Raw genomic sequence first — 18,046 nt, forward strand, 5'->3', positions numbered from 1 at the left:
ATGAGTTTGACACCCCTGCTCTAGATAGTCAAGTTTGATCGTCTTCTCTGCGCTCTTCCAGAGCCGATCCGAGGACCTCACTAAACCATCCAATGGGTAGTAGCGATGTGTGTACAAAGGGCAGGGACTTAATCAACGCGAGCACATTCCCCATCCATTTATTCCCTTTAGAATTACCCAGGTGCTCATGCAGGAGCTCGGTTCAGTTCAGTCTTTATTATTCCGTCTGAAATTTGGCCTGCAGCAAAACTAGACTGTGTCCAGTGATTTTTTCTTCTCTGTACTAGCACTGTCCAGGTTGTTAACAAAAGAGAAACTATCCTATTTTGTGTGCCTAGAACTTGTTTCCTTTTGCTGAGTTATCATAAGGGGCATTGTGTATCATTCCTGCTACTGATTAGAAAGTGAAAGGTCCATGTTTAGTGATATTTACAGAATTTTTTGTGGTTATTCTGTGGTCTATTAGTGTTCTTAGGCAGACACAAGAGGCACTTGTTTATTCTGTTGTGTTGGTTCTTTGTTGACCCTAGAAGTTCAGATGCACTAGTCCATTACTATTTGAACCTCAGCATGTGGGGTTAAACATTTTTACAGTATATGTATATTTTTGTTATAACTTTTCAGTCAGTTGAAATAAAGCCTGAAGAGAACAATTTTGGGTTGTTTTGTGTCTGTATAGGCCTACTATAAAAAGCACTTTGCATTTTTAATTTTGGTACTGATACTTTTACTTTTGATACTTAAGTACATTTAATATGAGCTACTTTAAGACTTTGACTCAAGTCATTTTCTTACGAGTGACTTTAACTTTTACCGGAGTCACTTTCAGGTAAGATATCTGTACTTTTACTCAAGTATGGCTTTCAAGTACTTTATACACCACTGCTTGGCTGTGTTTTGTTACTGAGAGATGAATTATTCCCATTAAAAAGTTCAGTATAACTTCAGTTCAAAGTTTCAGGGTGACTCAAATTGCACAAATTTTACCCTGAGATGATTTTTTGATAGACTGATACTTGAATTTACAGTGTTTTGATGTTCCTCCAGAAAGTTACGATCGATTTAATCGATAAAAACATAATCGATAGGTGCACCCCAAGTCAAATTACTCCTCATCACCCCCCTCTGTGAGGCATACTGCCCACAACTCAAAATCACATGCTCCACAGACTCTTCTATCCATTCACTCTCACACAGGCCTGTCTGGTGTTGCCTTACTAATTTCAAGGTTTTGTTTAGTCAGGAAATGCAAAGAAGAAGCCGTCCCTGCCGCATGTTCAGAGTGGGATCAGCTTCTCAGGAAGGCTGCCTCGACAAGAGATAGTGTCCAATATTTATAGCTTAAAGGGATAGTTCACCCACAAACAAAAAGTCACTCATTATCTATTCACCACTACGCTTATGTAGGGGTTCTCGTGAGTTCTCGCTGCGAGAGCATAGGCGCGTGTGCTTGTGCGGTGTGAAGAAGTGGTCAGCATTCACTTCAATTGTATTGGATTTGGCTGCAGCCTTTTGAACCAGAGGATCAATCAGATAACAGCCCTTAGCTGTGCTGATTAATCCTCTGGTGAAGGTGGAGGTTCTCTCTGAGCCCACAGATGACAAACACCAAGATTCATGCTGGCACAATTGTTGGGAACAAGCTTTGCTACTCCATTATCTCTGGGAATGTCCGGCTGTTCAAAATTTTCTTTGTCTTTTTTGAAATTTGTTATGTCCTTTTCTGTATAGGCTAACAAGGCTAAAGGTTTAGTTTGGTGCACAGTGCCCTAACCTCAACCTAGTTAACACAAGGTCCTCTCTCTTGTTGCCACTGCCTCCCCTAGTAACTTTAAAACTCTTTGACAAACTCACCACTGCCTGAGCTTTCTAATATTTGATCATGTTCTGCATGTTATGGGTTCTTTGAACTAGTCTGAATGCTCTGTTCCTGTTACCGACAGCCTCCTGACACCCCTATGTCCACCATGGTAGTGACAGTTGCTGAGGAAACTTTCATCTACATCCCCAAACATATCAATCCCTGCCATTGCTTCCTCACTACACCTCTGGAACTTGACCCAATCAGCTGTCCCAAAGACCCATTTTGGGACTCCCCCAGCTGCTCTCCCTTCCATTCTTTCACCCAATGCAGAAGACACTGGGTAATGGTCACTACCAACTGTTGTAGCTGTCCAAACGTGCCAGCTACTAACTCCAGCCAAAGGGCCAGTGACTAAGGTGATATCTAGTGCTGATTATGCACCTGTTGTTACATTAACCCTGGTTCCTCTGCCATCATTCATACAGACCAAATAACATTCATCAAATCTTCAACTACTTTCTTATTCGAGTCAGCGACATGGAGATACAGGCCCATCACAGATGTGGTCCCCCCATCTATTCCAGTTCCTCTGCAGCTGTAAGAGCTCAGGTGTAAGTCATCCATTACTGGCTGATGGCTAAAGGTTAATATTTACAGATTTACTTCTATTTGAAACATACATTTAATTAGAGGCTACTTAATACTCCTAATAATATGCTCTTTAGATTCTGTTGGGATGTGACAGAAGAATCAATAAAGGCTGAGGGTTATCAGGTCAGTGGGTCAGAGAGGCTTCACACATACTTCACCTCATTAGGCTAATTAACAGTAAATGATTGTAGTGATGTCACTTCCCTACATCTGATATTATACAGCTAAATATTCTCAGTCTTGTGGATCTGACAGTTCATTTATTAAAACAAACAATGAAAACAATGTGGGCTGTGGAGAAGATTAACATCACCTGTGAAAAACATGAGTTTGTAATAAAATTCTGCAGCTTCTAATACTACTGACATTTTGCTCACTTTGTTAGATCAGTGCTAAGAATCTTCCTTCTCTCTTCTCTGTCTGTGGATTCACTCCCTCCTCAGAAGTTTTATTTTTATCACGTGGTTGTATAATCCTCATCTGCTGTAAGAAAGTCAGATATTTTCTGCCATGACGTCTCCTTCGCCTTGTTGAGTGGGACATGTTTCCTTTCTTGATGAATAAGAGTTTGAATTCTTCATCAAGCTTAATGATTATCTGTTGCTCTGCTGGACAAAAACACACCTCACAGGGTGAAAATGTTTCGTTTCTGAAAAATAAATGTAGTTATTTCAAAAGTCTTAGTTGTTAAAAGCTTTTCTCAAATGCTTTAATGATCCAAAGAGAAAGAAGCTCTCACAATATATCTAACATCGCTGCATATACAACTGTTAATAATGTATTTTACTGTAGCTTCACCTGCTGCTTACACGGCTGCTTCAGTATTAATGATCTGTGATAGAGCTTAATAAAATAATATAATAATCGGTGAAACAAGTTCTTTACTTTAAAACTTTAACTATAGTTAAGTCGCCTATATCTGAAGGTGTCAGGTGAACTAACATTTAAATATTTCATCCCAGAAACTGCAGCAAAATGGTACAAAAACATTTTGAGATTAAAAGAGCCCCTGAAAACATTTATCATGTGACCACTTACGCACACTGGGCCAGTATAAACAGGAAGCAGAATGTAGTTGGTTGCTTAGTAACAGATAATACTACGAACCAGACTCTGGTACTACATCAGATCTTCTTCTGTGTGCATGCATACTGTTTTTATCCATTTGCACTGAATGTCCCCAGTTTTACACTGTACTGTTTAAAAAGAGACATCTATGTTTCAAACACATAACCTTTTACAGGTGAAACACAGAATCTTTTCTCAAACACACATTTATAAAGATAAAAATACGACACTAGCTATTTCTTATGTATTTTCATAATAATAGTCCAAAGATTGCTTCCACTTAACTGAGCGTGAAGATATGTACAGCTTCATAAACACGGAAACAACCCTCTAATAACAAAGCCTCCTGGCAGGGTTGCATACAGACCACTGCTAGCAGCCTGAAGCTGTGTGCTTTTGATTTATACGTGAAATAATGCAGAGCATCCAAGCTTTTCAATTTCAATTGGATGAATGGCAAATGTCATTGATTCACCTGCATTAGCAAAGATGTTATTAGGATATTATAGGTTTGTCAGTTTAGTAACTGCAAACAATAGCATTGGTTTATTTAAGATCTCAACAATGTTATTACAATGACATCCCCGGCAAAACTTTTTGTCGGATTAGTTTACATCAACAACTACTAATGAAGTGTCGGGTTTTTGAAACGCGGTCCCAATTTGAAGGGGAAGATTTCAACCACTAACCCTTGTGACTACGTTTCAAGGGGCAAGATAACCCTCAAAAACAAGGGGTAGGGGTAGGGAGACGCTCCAAGTTTCATATTCCCAGCCGACTGTAGTTTTGGTGCAGTGACATCTGTGAGACGATGAGCTGTGTGCCCTTTGTAACAAAGCAGTGGTTTTATTTCTGTACCCTACAAAGACAATGTGCTAGAACCCAGTGGGATTATACCTGGATTCTAGAGCACATTCACTCTGCAGTGAACAAACAGTCTACTGGTTCTCTGCAGGTTTATCTCTTTTGCTGAGGAGAGAAATATGTGGAATTAAAATGGAAACCTCTTGTACATGTGAACAGACTTCACAGAGAGAAGTCTTAAGCCACTTTCAGACATGCACTAAACTCCAGATAATCTCCTGACAGTCTCCAGAGAGGCTGTATGTGAGAATGCAAAAGTCAGTGTGAGAGCCTCAGGACTTTCTCCGGAGTTTCTCTCTAAAACTCTAACTAATGTGTCAATACAGCAGGATTCACCGCGAGCGAGTGGGTATGTTGATGAAGCTTCAAACATGTTATAGTAGTTATAAAAAAAAAAGACAACAAATCTCTCTGCATAAAAAAGCGGTGCCTTACACGAAGAAGACACTGAAGACGACACCAAGAGAGCTTTTGGTGATAAGAGCCGACCCCGGTGTCGATGTGATGTAACAAAATCATTTGATCTCCGCAGCAGAATTGATATATTACATCCTGCCTCTGACTGTTGCACCACCCCTCACCTGAACGCTCCAGAGACTTTTGGTGACGTGAACGAGTCCTAGCAGAGAATCTCCTGCTGCGTAAAAGACAAACACCTGCGAGAGTCTGGACCCAATTCTGTAGACATCCTCCTTAGGTCATGTCTGAAAGCGGCTCTAGACAGTCCTCAACTAATGAATATTTAAATGTAGAACACGCTGCTGTCTCACCTTCTGCTTTTCAGCCCATCATCTTTCCATTTTCTCCTCCAGTTGTGTTTTCCTTTTCCTGAAATATTAAATAAAATAATCTCATTACCTTCATCAACCAAGTATTGTCATCAAGCAGAGAACATATATACACAGAGTCAGAACATACACTGTGAAAAAGAGAGTAACAAACGTACCTTTTTGGGAAAGGATGCATTTGTTTTTTTTCCTGTAATAGAAACAAAACAAATGAAAAAGCTCTTCATCAACGACATCATGACTTGATGGAGGTCTTATCATCCATGAGAACATTTTCTTCCACCACACACACATCGTACCTGAACGATATCCTTTCCACTTCCAGAAACACAAGGCGACTAATGCAATCACAAGACCCCAAAAAAACACTGCAACGATGATTGCAACTGTTGTGTTATTTAAACTGTCATTTCCACATTCAGCGTCAGTTGAAGCTGTTCCTGGTTGCATCAGCTGAAGGTTTAGTGATTCACATCTGGAATGACAGGGGGACATTTTCACAGGACCATGTAGAGGCACCACAGATTCACTGCAAGTGTAAGAAACCAGGCACGTCCATGTCTGGTGAGACTCTTTACTTACTGTGTGTGTGGTTGACAAGACGTACGCGTCCCGTCAGAAAATGTTCCAACGCTGCAGTCAGAGCATTGAGAGTCTGTGAGGGGTGTTCCTGTACAAACACAAACTATACACAGTTACTAGTGTACACATCATATTAGGATTATATAGCAAAGTGGTATTTGACATCAGATCTGTCTGATTTCCAAAGGTAAACAAATATTTGATCATTGAGGTTTTTGAAGAGCAAACATTTCTTTGTTCAAATTCTCTCCTTTTTATGTGAGGTGTGATGAAATGTAGAGCAGCATGCCACTAAACTTACAAACAGGATTCTATAAACTAAGGAACATTGACAGAATTCTGTTCTTCTATGTTACATTTCAAAGATACAGAAACTATTTTACATTCTTTTATCTCATCACACCTGGATCACTGCACTGTCTTTTATGACTATATTTATCATTTGTTTTTATATACGTTTTGTTTTTGCTTTGTAACACTGGTTTGAGTAATGTGTAAAGATAAGACAAGGTCAGATAAGATGTACCTTTAATAATCCTCCATTTCCCAGTCAACGCAGCAGCACAGGGAAAGCAGTGCATGGGCTAAATGTAGTAAGAATAAAAATATGAAATAACACCGTATATATTAGGCTGTTTTTCAAAATTGTCCAATTATTGTTAATTGTGTCAGACTGTCACTCAGCTCTCTCTCTTTTTTGAAAGAACGTTATTATTAGTATTATTATCACAGTTGCACAGGAAGATGGGATTTTGATTTGTTTTCTCCAACTCAAACAAATCATCTTGATAGATGGAAGAAGATTTGTCCGTCCATCTACTTTTGTCCACTGTCCACAGCCAAAGTCTTTATGGCTGTTTTGATGAACTTTCCTAAATGGACACAGACATGTATCTAACCCATTATCTTTATATGGGTAAAATACATGCACAGACCCATATGTGGACGTCTGTATGCAGCCCAAATTGTGTGTCCACGTTGACTGTACACATTGACTGTGCATGCTCCAGGAACAATATATCTGCCTACTGGAGTGAAATGTGGGTTCAGGTACGTATGCACTGAACGCCAGAACAACGCAGAGCCTCATTTTATGAATGGAACTGTGGGCACGTATGTGTGACCAGAACGAGTACTCAACTCTCAGCCAACAAGGAATGCAGAAAGTTTGATCGACCGTTCCATATTGAAGTCTAGACATGTCTTATGCTGATCCTAATGGTGCTTTTATACCGAACGTCGAGATTACATTCGAAGTCAATGCAAAAATGCGTCTAGACACGAAATCCACATCTCTCGCCCTGGGCGTCGCATTTGACACTATACCAACGCGGCAAAATCTTGAGTTGAAGTCTTTGAAATCGAGCGTCAAATTGGCATGACGCCATTTCGCTTCATCCAACCTTAGAATGGAACTCAGCAGACTCAGTCCTGGCACCGACCCGAACTAGAGGGTGATTAAATTGATCACTTAATCACCTAATCAACTTGATCACATTAGCCAGTCGTCCTTCTCTCTTCCGGGAAAGAACAGGCAAATACTCCGGTTGTGTTTTTCCGCGCAATTAACCCAAATAAATTCAAATGATCCTGCAAAGGGTTTAGGGCATCGCAAAAATGTGTGCCGCATTTGGTGTAAACACACTATCACAATCAGCATCCAATTTGCATACACTAAAATAAAACGCCACATTGTTTTGTCCTGCTCCAGAGCAACTTCAGAATTATTCCTTGTCATTAGTGAGTCCTCCTCAAACAGTTCTACAATATACTGTCACTTTGTATTGTTTGTGTGCTGGATGTTGTCTGCAGAGCTTTTTATAAACAGTCTATGGTGCAGAGTGAAGTTAGAAAACTTTGCGTTCATCCTACCTGGTTTATCTACAGTGAAGTAGTCAATGTTTTTCATAAAATGTATCTGATTTTACTTTGTTACTGTTCACGTGTGTGGTTTATATATATGATTGTCACTATTTCTACGAATATTCAGACCCAAGTTCCCAACTTTTCAAAATAAATCTGTTATTCCAATCGGTTTAACCCATTGCACCAGCAAACGTTGCGCTTTTTATGTTGAAGACAAATTCCTGAGTGATTCTATGACTTTTGTTTCCATGACGGAGATCAGATAATCAGAATATCTTTTTCAGTCCAATGTGGTGAAATTAAAACCATTAAATCATCAAAATGAACTGGCAGTGACTTTGACCCCTCATTTGACAATTCATAATACAGATGCCATGTGTGAAGCCAATTAGATGAACAACTTGCAAAACAATAACAATTTGCATATCATCCAAATGATTCACAATTGACTGGATGGCTCAAATAACCTGCTCTGTGTTCTTCAAAGCTTTTTACAGTTTTGAAAACTTAAATCTTAAAGTCAGCATTAGAAAACGCACCTCTGTGTTTGATGTACTGCCCTGGTTGACATTGTTTGTGTTTCTGTGCATCTGCACAGTGGTTCTGTTTGGGTTCTATACAGTAGAATCCTTCCAGAGGTTCACAAAGTGAATCCGTTGTTGCTGTGCATGAAGTGTATATCTTCAGACCAGAATCTGTCGACACATAGAGGATACATATGAAGATACAAAACTCCTGAACTATGTATTCTATGAGAAAGCAACTATGCCTTTTTTGTCTGACAAAATATCATTAAAACTAATCTTTAGTTCTTATGACATCTTTAGGAAATAAAATAAAATAGATTGTCCGATCTATAAGTCTACGAGGGTGAAGAATAAAACTGCCGTAAACACAACACAGTGGACTGATCTCCTGGTGGCAGGAACAAGGAGATTTGAAGTGAACAACTGACTTTTGTAAGAAGTCTCACTTCTGCCATTACTGCAAGTCCCACTGATAGAAACTACAGAGCACAGCAGAGTCTCATACTTAGTTATGCAAGAAGAGGCTCTTGTGACTCCTCATTCACTATCCCAGTTTCATATGCAAGAAACTATTCTAAACAGACTAACACAGTGACACTGTAAAAAACATCATCAGAACAGCTCAGCTCACACACTGTAAGACTTGCAGTAACGTGCCTCCTTACTGATTTTAAACCTACAGTAAATGTCAACACAGAAATCTACCTGGACCACAGGTCGTGCAGGGTAAACACTGTTTAAGTCCAGTAGGAAGATTCATGAAGGTGTCATTCACACAGGTCAAACAGACAGTCCTCCAGTACTTCGTGCAGTGTGTGTCAACACGATATCCTGTTGAAAAGAAAACTGTTTAATTTCATGAAATGTTTCTGTTGAACAAAGACAAATCATCTTGAGGGTAAAGTGCAGGTTATAATGTAACAGAAGAAGCCATAATATTAAAAAAAAAACATTTCAGCCTATTCTTCTCATTCAGCATCTTACCAGACGGACAAAGAGGACAGCAATCATTCCCTATCCGATACTCGGTTGGATGACAAGTCCGCGTATTCACACAGAAGACTTTGACCAAAAATATCTGTGAAAGATAGGGCAAAGGTTTTCATCTTAGTTAACCTTGGTTGACATGTTGACATTGTCAAAAACTGGGAGAGGAGAGGTTTTCAAAATCCATTTATTGTGAATTTCCAGGAAGAAAAACCCTCCTTACATCAACAACCAAATGTAAAACCACAAAACAAGATTAGTAAATAATAAAGTTTTCCTTTCCATATATACACAAACATACATACACATATATATATGTATATACGCATGTACATACACACACTATATTTTCTCAATTTAAAAAAGGTAAATACTCAGTTCTCTTTCTTCCCCAAGAGAGCATAAAATCCCCCCAACAGCCCATATGTGACTAAAAGCCAGCACATTGTCCATCATCCTGTAGTAGGCGTGTTCTTATTTTAAGTCTGGCTTTCAGAAGTCCCACTAGCATTGGCGCCGGATGTACGCCACCAGTGTTCAGGCCTGGTTCCTACGTGCACTACCCTCCACTGGAGGTCTGCTGTCCGTGTCAATGGGCAGCTTGTACAAGGACCGCCAGCTGCCTTTCAAAGAAGCGTCCGGTTCCAAAAGCCCAGTCCACCTTGACTCTCTCGTCCCTTCCAGAGAGTGAAAAGTGCGAACCTTTACACAGGTCTGGTAAACTGACTATTTTTCCACAGTCTGAAGGTTGTCCAGGTGAGGAGTTGGGAAGGACAACAGCTGACCACCCCCCTCCTGCCACTCCCCTACAGCTGGGGTGATGGACAGGGAGGGGAAAAACTGTATTCCGATTCTTCACTCCACTGGTCACACAGAGCATGTTTTTTTGCAAAAACTCTCAGGGTTTGTGGCAGGGCGGCACAGACCTCCTCCAGCACTTTATTGATCAGTCTGGTGGACGTGATGTTGCTTTTCTCTCTCAGGGTGTCCAACGATGTTGCTGTCATCCTCATCAGATGGCCCAGTTTGGTGCAGCCAGCTCGTCTGGATGAGTACTGTCCGGATTGTGGATGCTTAATCCTCCAAGTGACAATCAGATCTTGCTGTGCAATGAGGTTATTGAGGGTCTGTGATGACTGGGGATGAGGTTCCTCACTGGTCCTGTCCATAGTAAAGTCCAAAGTACAGTTGAAATCCCCACTGATAATTAACTGATCCTGATGATAATTTTTCAGTTCATTTTTAAGTAAATTAAAAAAGCTAACTCTCTCTGAACCTTGATTTGGGGGCATATATATTCATGAAAACTAACACTGTGCTTTCTATTTCTGCCCTAACTATTAACAGCTGCCCCTTTACTACTTCTGAACTGGATATGATGGTAGCATTTGTTGTTGTGAACAGGACAGCTACTCCTGCACTAAGATTTGAGCCAGGTCTAAGGGCATGTGTATGTGTCTCTTGCAAAAATAACACAATGTGTTTCTGAGCAGAGATCTCAGCTATTACTGCTCTTTTTTTACTGTCTCTTCCTCCATTGATGTTTAGCGACCCTGTTTTTAATTTCCTCATCGAAAAATCAGAGCAGAGAATCAGAAATCAGTGAAGAAGGAGAAACACCATGTGATGCATGATCACTTTGACATACTCCTGGTCTTTCTCATGGTTTTAGCTTTCGCATCTTTCCTCATGGTTGTCATATGTTTTTTAAGACGGAAGCGTTTCTTCTCATCCAGCTGATTGAACCCAAACTGTCTTTTCAAAACAGCCACAGATCTAATAAATGTATCCCTGTCTTCAAAGTATTCCTCTGCTTTAACCGCCCTCCCGAAAGTTTCGTCCAAAAAAACGGTAATTTCTTCTAGAGTGTAAAGAGAAGTGTTTCTAGCAGGGGTCCCAACAGAGGATACACTATCTGACTGAGTCGTCCTCCATTTCTTCACATGATGCCTGACTGTTTGACAGACGGTCCCTCATTGTAGTTCACAATGTGATCTGTGGCTGTGGCATCTGAGGAAGCTGCTTCCTCAACATGTTCTTCTGTCTGTGAAATTGCAGCAGCTGCAGACTGAGAGGAGTTTTCTGCATCCTCAGACACATAGCTTCTTCAACTGACTCTGACCCTCTGAATACTCGTTTCCAGGCTGTGAAAGGGCCGCAGCACTCAGTCTCATTCACGGCATCACCACCACTCTTAGCTCTGACGTGAGTGGACTCTGTCGCTTCGGTGCGGAGAGCGACCGTCGCCCCTGCACGGCTTGGCGCACCCGTCGATTCGGTGGGAGCGGACTCCGCCGCCCCTGCGCCGCTAAGTGCAGCCGCCGCTTCGGCGCTAGACGCATCCGCCGCCTCTGCGCGAGCGGCACCGGCAGCAGCTTGCGCGCCGCTGCCGTCACCTGCCGCTTCTACTTGTCACTGTTTATGCGGACACGAGAAGCGTTTATGTCCAACATCTCCACATTCGAAACATTTATGGCTCCCGGAGCTGGCGTACACCATGTAGTGACCGTCACCATACTTCACTCTGAAGGACACCTCCAGAGTGTTCGTGGGTGAATCTAGAAACATAAAGGCCTTTCGCCTCAGGGACTGCACGTGCTTCAGTTTGGGGTCCTTACAGCCTAAATTCAGCGTTCTAAACCCGCTAGCAAATTTTCCAAACCGGTGGAGCTCAGACTGTAAGAGCTCGTTTGGTATAAACGGCGGAACTCCGGACACCGTGATCCGCGTTGAGGGAACCGACAGCGGGGAAACCTGCATGAAGCCGTCCCTAATATACAGGCCACTTTCAATCAGCTGGTACACCTGGCGTTCTTCTTTTAAAAACACCACCACTGCTTTGTTCATTCTGCTGGCGAAACATAGTTTGTCGTGTCCTACCTGTTCGCCCACAGCCAGCAGGACCTCCTCCACACTAATGTCATTTTCCGGCGGGACTATCCTCACTCCCTGCCGGATTGACGGAGGAGGCGCCCCGGGGGACGCCATTCCTCCAGAGACCACCGACAAAACCAGTGGTCTCTTGGTTGATGCTCACAACGATATTAAAGAGAAAAACTTACCTGATCATGCAAAGATCAGATGAAATGTACAAGGAAATACCCGTAAACAGGCAAAAACCCAGTTCAAATCTCCGCGCCACTCACACCGGAAACGGAAAGAGAGGAGACGACTGGACACTAAAACGACCAAATATTTATTCTTTCATCAATCAATTATGCAGTTGGAAAAATGAATAAAACAAAAAGAAAAACAAATATCTCTGCGTGAAAAAGTGCTGTCACCGACAAAGATGTCAAAAGCGTTTGTTGTGATAAGAGCAAACAGCGGTGTGGATGTGCTGTAAACAAAATCATGTGATCTCCGCAGAGGGATTAATACGTTGTTGTTGTGAACTTGTCTGAGCGGAGAATCTCCTGCTGCGTTGTGCATGTGTGAAAGGAAAACTGCAGAGAAATTCAGGTCCCCAATTCTCCGGAGATCCTCCGCAGGACATGTCTACAAAACGGCTGATAAGTGACAGAGAGAGGAAAAGAGGAGCAGAACTGTAGGTGACGAGGAGCAGTGTGACGCAACTTTACCAACAAAGATGCAGCCTCCAAATGTTTACTTCTCAAATTCATGTTGAACGGCAGGTTGGCAGTTTCCTTGAGCTGAAGTCACCATCACTGAGATCCGGCTGGAGATGATTTTTAAATCCAAAAAGAGGGAGACATCTGGAAACAAAGAGGACTCAGCTGTACAAACTGCACAGAACAGCAGGGACCTGTCAACATTACTGCTGCTAATCTAATAAAGTCTGTCTTTCTTTAATTTTCTGTGAGTGGTAACATTAATATCCAAGTGCTAAAAAATAGGTAAACTGGACTTGGTTGAGTTTCTTGAAGACGTTTCATCTTTCATCCAAGAGCCTTCTTCAGTTCTAACTGTCTGCTGGTCCACCCCAAAGACAAAACACCCAACGTGGTACATGCAGTTGAATGTAGTGAGGAATGCTCAGACCTGTACATTGGGGAAACTAAACAACCTCTTCATTAACGCATGGCACAGCACAGGAGAGCTGGTGACTCAGGTCAGGACTCAGCAGTCTGCCTACATCTAAAGGTCAATGGACGTTCATTTGAAGACAACAAAGTCCACATTTTGGCCAGGAAAGACAGATGTTTTGAAAGAGGAGTGAAGGAAGCCATCTACGTTAAACTAGAAAAAACATCTCTGAAGAGAGGAGGAGGGTTAAGACACACGGGGCAGGTGTGTCAACAGCTCCCAGTGAAACCAACAGCAGGGTGGGTCCAGCCTCTCAGGTAACCTGGAGGAAACTTAACCAAGTCCAGTTGACCTGTTTTCTAGCACTTGGATATACCATGATCTGGATGACTGAGTGTCTTCACAGGCAGATAACATTAATCATTAAACCTAGCACTGGAGTCAGCTCAGCTTTTACAGCCCATTGCTCTGCTCACAGTTCTAAGTTCATGCTTATTTCTGTTCCCTTTCAAAGTTCGCAGACAAGATACTGTAACACACCACGCCCACACAGCTAAGAGTTGGTTTGATATGTGAGCAGATGTTGTTTTTCTGACATGATAACTGATCACATGATGAGTGCAGGAAGTGGAAGAGTGATTTTACCAAGAGTTTTCACCAAACTTCTGACGTGTTCAGAGGTGGGGGTGTGTTCACGTATACTCAGACTCCACTCTTCTTCATCTATATCTGAAAGTGAAAGTTGAACACAACTCAAACACAGACCATGTTCACAGTAGTTGTCTGACATTGAAACTTCCATGATAACACCAGTACACAGCAAACAGATAGCTGATCTCTAATTCTCAGGTGGCTGTTGAAACCTGCAGCTCTCTTGTCTTTAATAAAACAGTTTTTCACCACAGAAACATGAGACGTTCAGGGTTTGAACCCTCAAGGTTGAAAGCACTTATTGGAAGTCACTTTGGATTAAAAGCATCAGCTAAATGAAATGTAATGTAATGAGATGTCTAAAGGGGACATAGCATGCAAATTCCACTTTGTTAGTGCTTCTACAGGTTAATGTGGGTATCTGGCATGTCTACCAACCCAAAAACTCTGGAAAAAAACACTCGCGCATTTTGTTATGGTTCCTCTAAGTCAGAAACTTCATGCTTGAGTGACTCGATTGAGCTTCCTGGGTTTTGTGTCGTAACAAGGCACTGGAAGTCTCCCTACATGGCCTTAAAATCATGGGGGGAGAGGGGGGAGGGGGGAGCTGGCTCATTAGCATTTAAAGGAACAGGCACTCAAAACAGGTCACTCTGTGGAGGGCTGTTTTAGACAGGGTAAAAAGGGTGCTGTTTTAAATGATCCTTGTGGTATTTTGACCAAAGTATGTTACAGACATTTCATTAAGACCCCAAGGAACCATATCAACCTGTGGTAAAATGGGCATACAATGTCCCCTTTAAGGGACACGTCATAGAAGACAACACACTATCTGTTGCACTGTTTCAGTTCCAGCAAACCTATGGGGCCGATTTATCAGCGACATCTTAACAATCTACTGGTTCACTCCTGCTCTTTATTATGCAACATTCAGAGGTTATATAGAAATTCAGTCTGCTTACCGTCGTTAATACGATAAGACCTTCTGCAGGTTCCGTCTATAGGCAGTTAGTTTTCATTTCACAGCAAAGGGAAGGTGTTACTTCCTGGATCAGTAAGACTTCGGGAAGTAGGAAACATATTCACAGATTCGAATTTCCAGGATCAATAAGTCACGAGCGAAACCTTCTTAAATCACACACCGCGCCTCTTTCCCAGTAAGGTGGACAACAGGCTACACGCTTACTTTAGTCAATACGAGCTGTCCTCCGAGCTGGACACAGAAATAATGTGGTCTCTGTATACAGCTGGACGAGTGCGCAGGGATCGTCTGCAAAGTGCAACACCGAAAAGAGATGTTACAAAAATAATAGTGTGTTTCTCACCAAAATCACATCACACATCCAGGGTCTCCTGTTTGTTGTACTACAATACTTATGTAATGGTGGATTCTAAATAGAAGCTAGAATTAATATTTTCTTTTATTTATTTCCTTTGTCGTCTAAAAATGTGGTTTCAGTATACAGCCGGACGAGTGCGCAGGGACCGTCTGCAAAGTGCAACACCGAAAAGAGATATTAATAAACTAGTCAATAACTTCACTCTGTATATTCTCACCAAAATCACGTCCAGTGTCTCGTGCTGGTTATACTACAATACTTAGTTTGGCAAAATGCGCTTTTGCTTAATTTTCGCAAAACCATAAAAACATTTTTTTTTTAACAGAATCAAAGAAAATCTCGAATTAGAGATTAATAATCAGCTCTCTTTCACAAGAAACCTGACTGTTTGACAGACTCTGACCCTCATAGCTGTTCACAGTGTGATCTCTGCATCTGAGGAAGATACTTTCTCAACATGTTCTTTTATCTGTGAATGTGCAGCAACTGGACACTCAGAGCTGCAGGAGTTCTCTGCAGCCTCAGATGCATGTAGCTTCATAAACGGGCTCTGAGCCGCTGAGTCCTTGTGTCAGGCTGTCAACCAGCCACCGCACTCACAGCAGTGTTAATTTCGTTGACGACCTTTTTCCCATGACTAAGACGAGACTAAGACGTGACGAAAACGGATCTTTGAAAATAAAAACTATGACTAAATCTATTTTAACTTTCGTTGACGAGACGAAACGAGACGAAAATGTTGGTGGTTGACTAACTCAGGGGTTCCCAAACTTTTCAGCCCGCGACCCCCAAAATAACTTTGCCAGAGACTGGCGACCCCCACCTACCCTGGATGTGGTATATAATGTTGCGCACTGCCACGCACACGCACTATTAGGCCTATGCAAACACGGGCATTAATACAACACAAAAGAACAGCAGCCTTACAGCCATGCTATTATTTTATAGAAATTTAAGAAATAGAATATAACCAGAATACAGGGAAACTCCCTGTATAAACAGCAGGGCTGAGTGAGCACATGCTGTAAGTATAAAAAAGTGCGCAGGTGATGTCTGTGCGCGTCTGTGCGCGTCTGTATGCAAAACGAGCAGCAGACACCTTATTGCTGCCATGTGCAAAAACTTTAGGGTTATTTATTTTAGCCTAAACATTACTTTAATTTCTTAAACTCACTATAGGTGGGCAATATGCATGGAGCAGAGCATGTCCATTCTCGGCTTTATTTTGGAGACGGCGACTCGGAGATCATTCTCCACGTTTAGCTGCGCTCTGTATTTATTCTTTAATTATGTTAGGGCTGAGAAAGTCTTTTCGCACAAGTACGCCAGCCTTGTTAACCAGTCAGGGTCAGTGAGGTGGTCAGTGTTGGGCCATGGTTTTGTGTGAAACCACACTTCGGCCTACATGTGCCATCAAAGCCGGAAGCAGCATGTCCCTCCAGGACTCCGTCTCCCAGGGGCCATTAAAAACCAGAGCAAGGAACTCAATGTCCCAGAGGGCATCAACTTCACACAGAGGGGTGGAAACCCCCCCCCAGGGACACAGGTTTCAACTCCCATTGGTCACTCTGGACCCCATGACCTGTGAGGTCACCGGGCCAATATAAGCTAAGTTCTCCAGCTTCTCGATCTCTCTCTAAACTCCCTCCAAGGAGAGAAGGCTGTTGAGCCAGGATCTCTCTCTCTTTCTAAACCCCTCTAAGGAGAGAAGGCTGTTGAGCCTCTTCTGCCTCTTCCTACGATCCTTCCACAGGAGGGAAGGCTGTGGAGCCTCTTCTCCAGCTCACATCTTCTCTTCCCATCCAACTCTTCGAGAGGAGCACAAAGGTGCAGCTTCCAGCTCATCTCACCAAGGAAACCTTCTCGCCCTCCAAGCTCTACCAACGTCCTAGCAGCGACTCGATGTCCTGCTTGCAAACTTCAGCCAACAACTGAGCTACACCGCTCAACCGAAACCAGCAAGACGACACAAAACTGCGAACTGCACAGCAACTTCCTTTTTCCCCTTTCCACGGACTGGTAACACAACTGGGCTTAATAATTATGCTAGGCTAAGCAAGACTGTTTATTCGATTCTGTGTGAGGTTTATAAGTTTGATTTGTGGTGTTGTGATATTTTGGGTACAAGTTATTGAGAAAGTAATGTTAGTCTGTTATGCTCTTCACAGTCTTTCGTTGCATCCAATCTAGTAACTTCCTCTAATTTGGCACAGACACAGACACACGCATAACTCTTCACCTCATTATCTCTACAGGTCGTAAACATTCCAATAGGTGGGGGAAGGGTGTTATCTCTTTGGCCAGCGACCATCTTGAAAGCACGCTGACTCACACAGACACACACACATGTATACACACATACCTATCTTTGTTTAGCAATTATACCGTTAGTAATTTGTGTTTTTATACTTTATTATATTCATAATAAATGTTTTTCTTTCACAAATGTTTTCTTATTAATGTTGCATAAGTGAATTTCGCCAACCTCTACACTGTCAAGAACCCCATATCTTTCAACTTAGCTAACTATCTATATGGTAATTTTGGTTATAGTTATTAATTTAATTGTTAATCAGAGTTCCAAATTTGTAGTTAGAACCTTAATCAATGAGACTTAATCAATAAATTGGCTATCTTTTCCCTTCCTTTGAAGGGTGGTGCCCGAGGTAACTTTAATCAATTAAAGTTATTATTTAATATTAATAATAAAATATTAATATTTAATATTTTATTTTGATAACCAAATTTATTGAATGCCGAAAGGCACACCATTTTATGGTATCACGTTTGATGCATTATGGCACAACATCAGCGAGCTGGGATCCATGCTCCATCAGAAATATGCGCACCTCGTCCCGCAGCTCATACAGGCGGCTCAGCACATCTCCCCACAAGAGCAAGTCTGATATTGAGTGGACGTGTTTTTATGTA

At 41.9% G+C, this 18,046-nt stretch overlaps 1 protein-coding gene and 2 long non-coding RNA genes across 5 annotated transcripts in view; 1 reads left to right on the plus strand and 2 right to left on the minus strand.

The window, feature by feature from the left end:
• Positions 1-65: 65 nt before the first annotated feature.
• On the plus strand, positions 66-14,117 carry LOC117765195. The gene is made up of 3 exons (XR_004614524.1): positions 66-443; positions 4,503-4,508; positions 14,107-14,117. It is a non-coding gene; the product is annotated as an uncharacterized LOC117765195 (long non-coding RNA).
• The window catches only part of LOC117765158 (tumor necrosis factor receptor superfamily member 14-like), a 111,997-nt gene continuing 99,145 nt past the window's right edge, over positions 5,195-18,046 (minus strand). The window contains exons 5-8 of one of the 2 annotated variants that reach the window (XM_034591494.1): positions 8,856-8,931; positions 8,163-8,318; positions 5,758-5,845; positions 5,195-5,650 (exon numbers count right to left, since the gene is read on the minus strand). In XM_034591494.1, the coding sequence (XP_034447385.1) occupies positions 5,251-5,650; positions 5,758-5,845; positions 8,163-8,318; positions 8,856-8,931 (720 nt within the window). In that variant the 3' untranslated portion in view covers positions 5,195-5,250. The remainder of the gene's footprint in view (positions 5,651-5,757; positions 5,846-8,162; positions 8,319-8,855; positions 8,932-18,046) is intronic. The other variant, XM_034591490.1, reaches the window with a different exon arrangement.
• Positions 9,140-14,984, minus strand: LOC117765182. 2 transcript variants are annotated; one of them, XR_004614508.1, is made up of 3 exons: positions 14,738-14,984; positions 12,719-12,853; positions 9,140-9,228 (listed from the first exon to the last, which is right to left on the minus strand). It is a non-coding gene; the product is annotated as an uncharacterized LOC117765182 (long non-coding RNA). The 2 variants fall into 2 exon arrangements; XR_004614509.1 differs by lacking the exon at positions 14,738-14,984 and adding an exon at positions 13,770-13,822.

This window comes from Hippoglossus hippoglossus, chromosome 7 (genome assembly GCF_009819705.1).
Source record: "Hippoglossus hippoglossus isolate fHipHip1 chromosome 7, fHipHip1.pri, whole genome shotgun sequence".
NCBI lineage: Eukaryota > Metazoa > Chordata > Actinopteri > Pleuronectiformes > Pleuronectidae > Hippoglossus > Hippoglossus hippoglossus.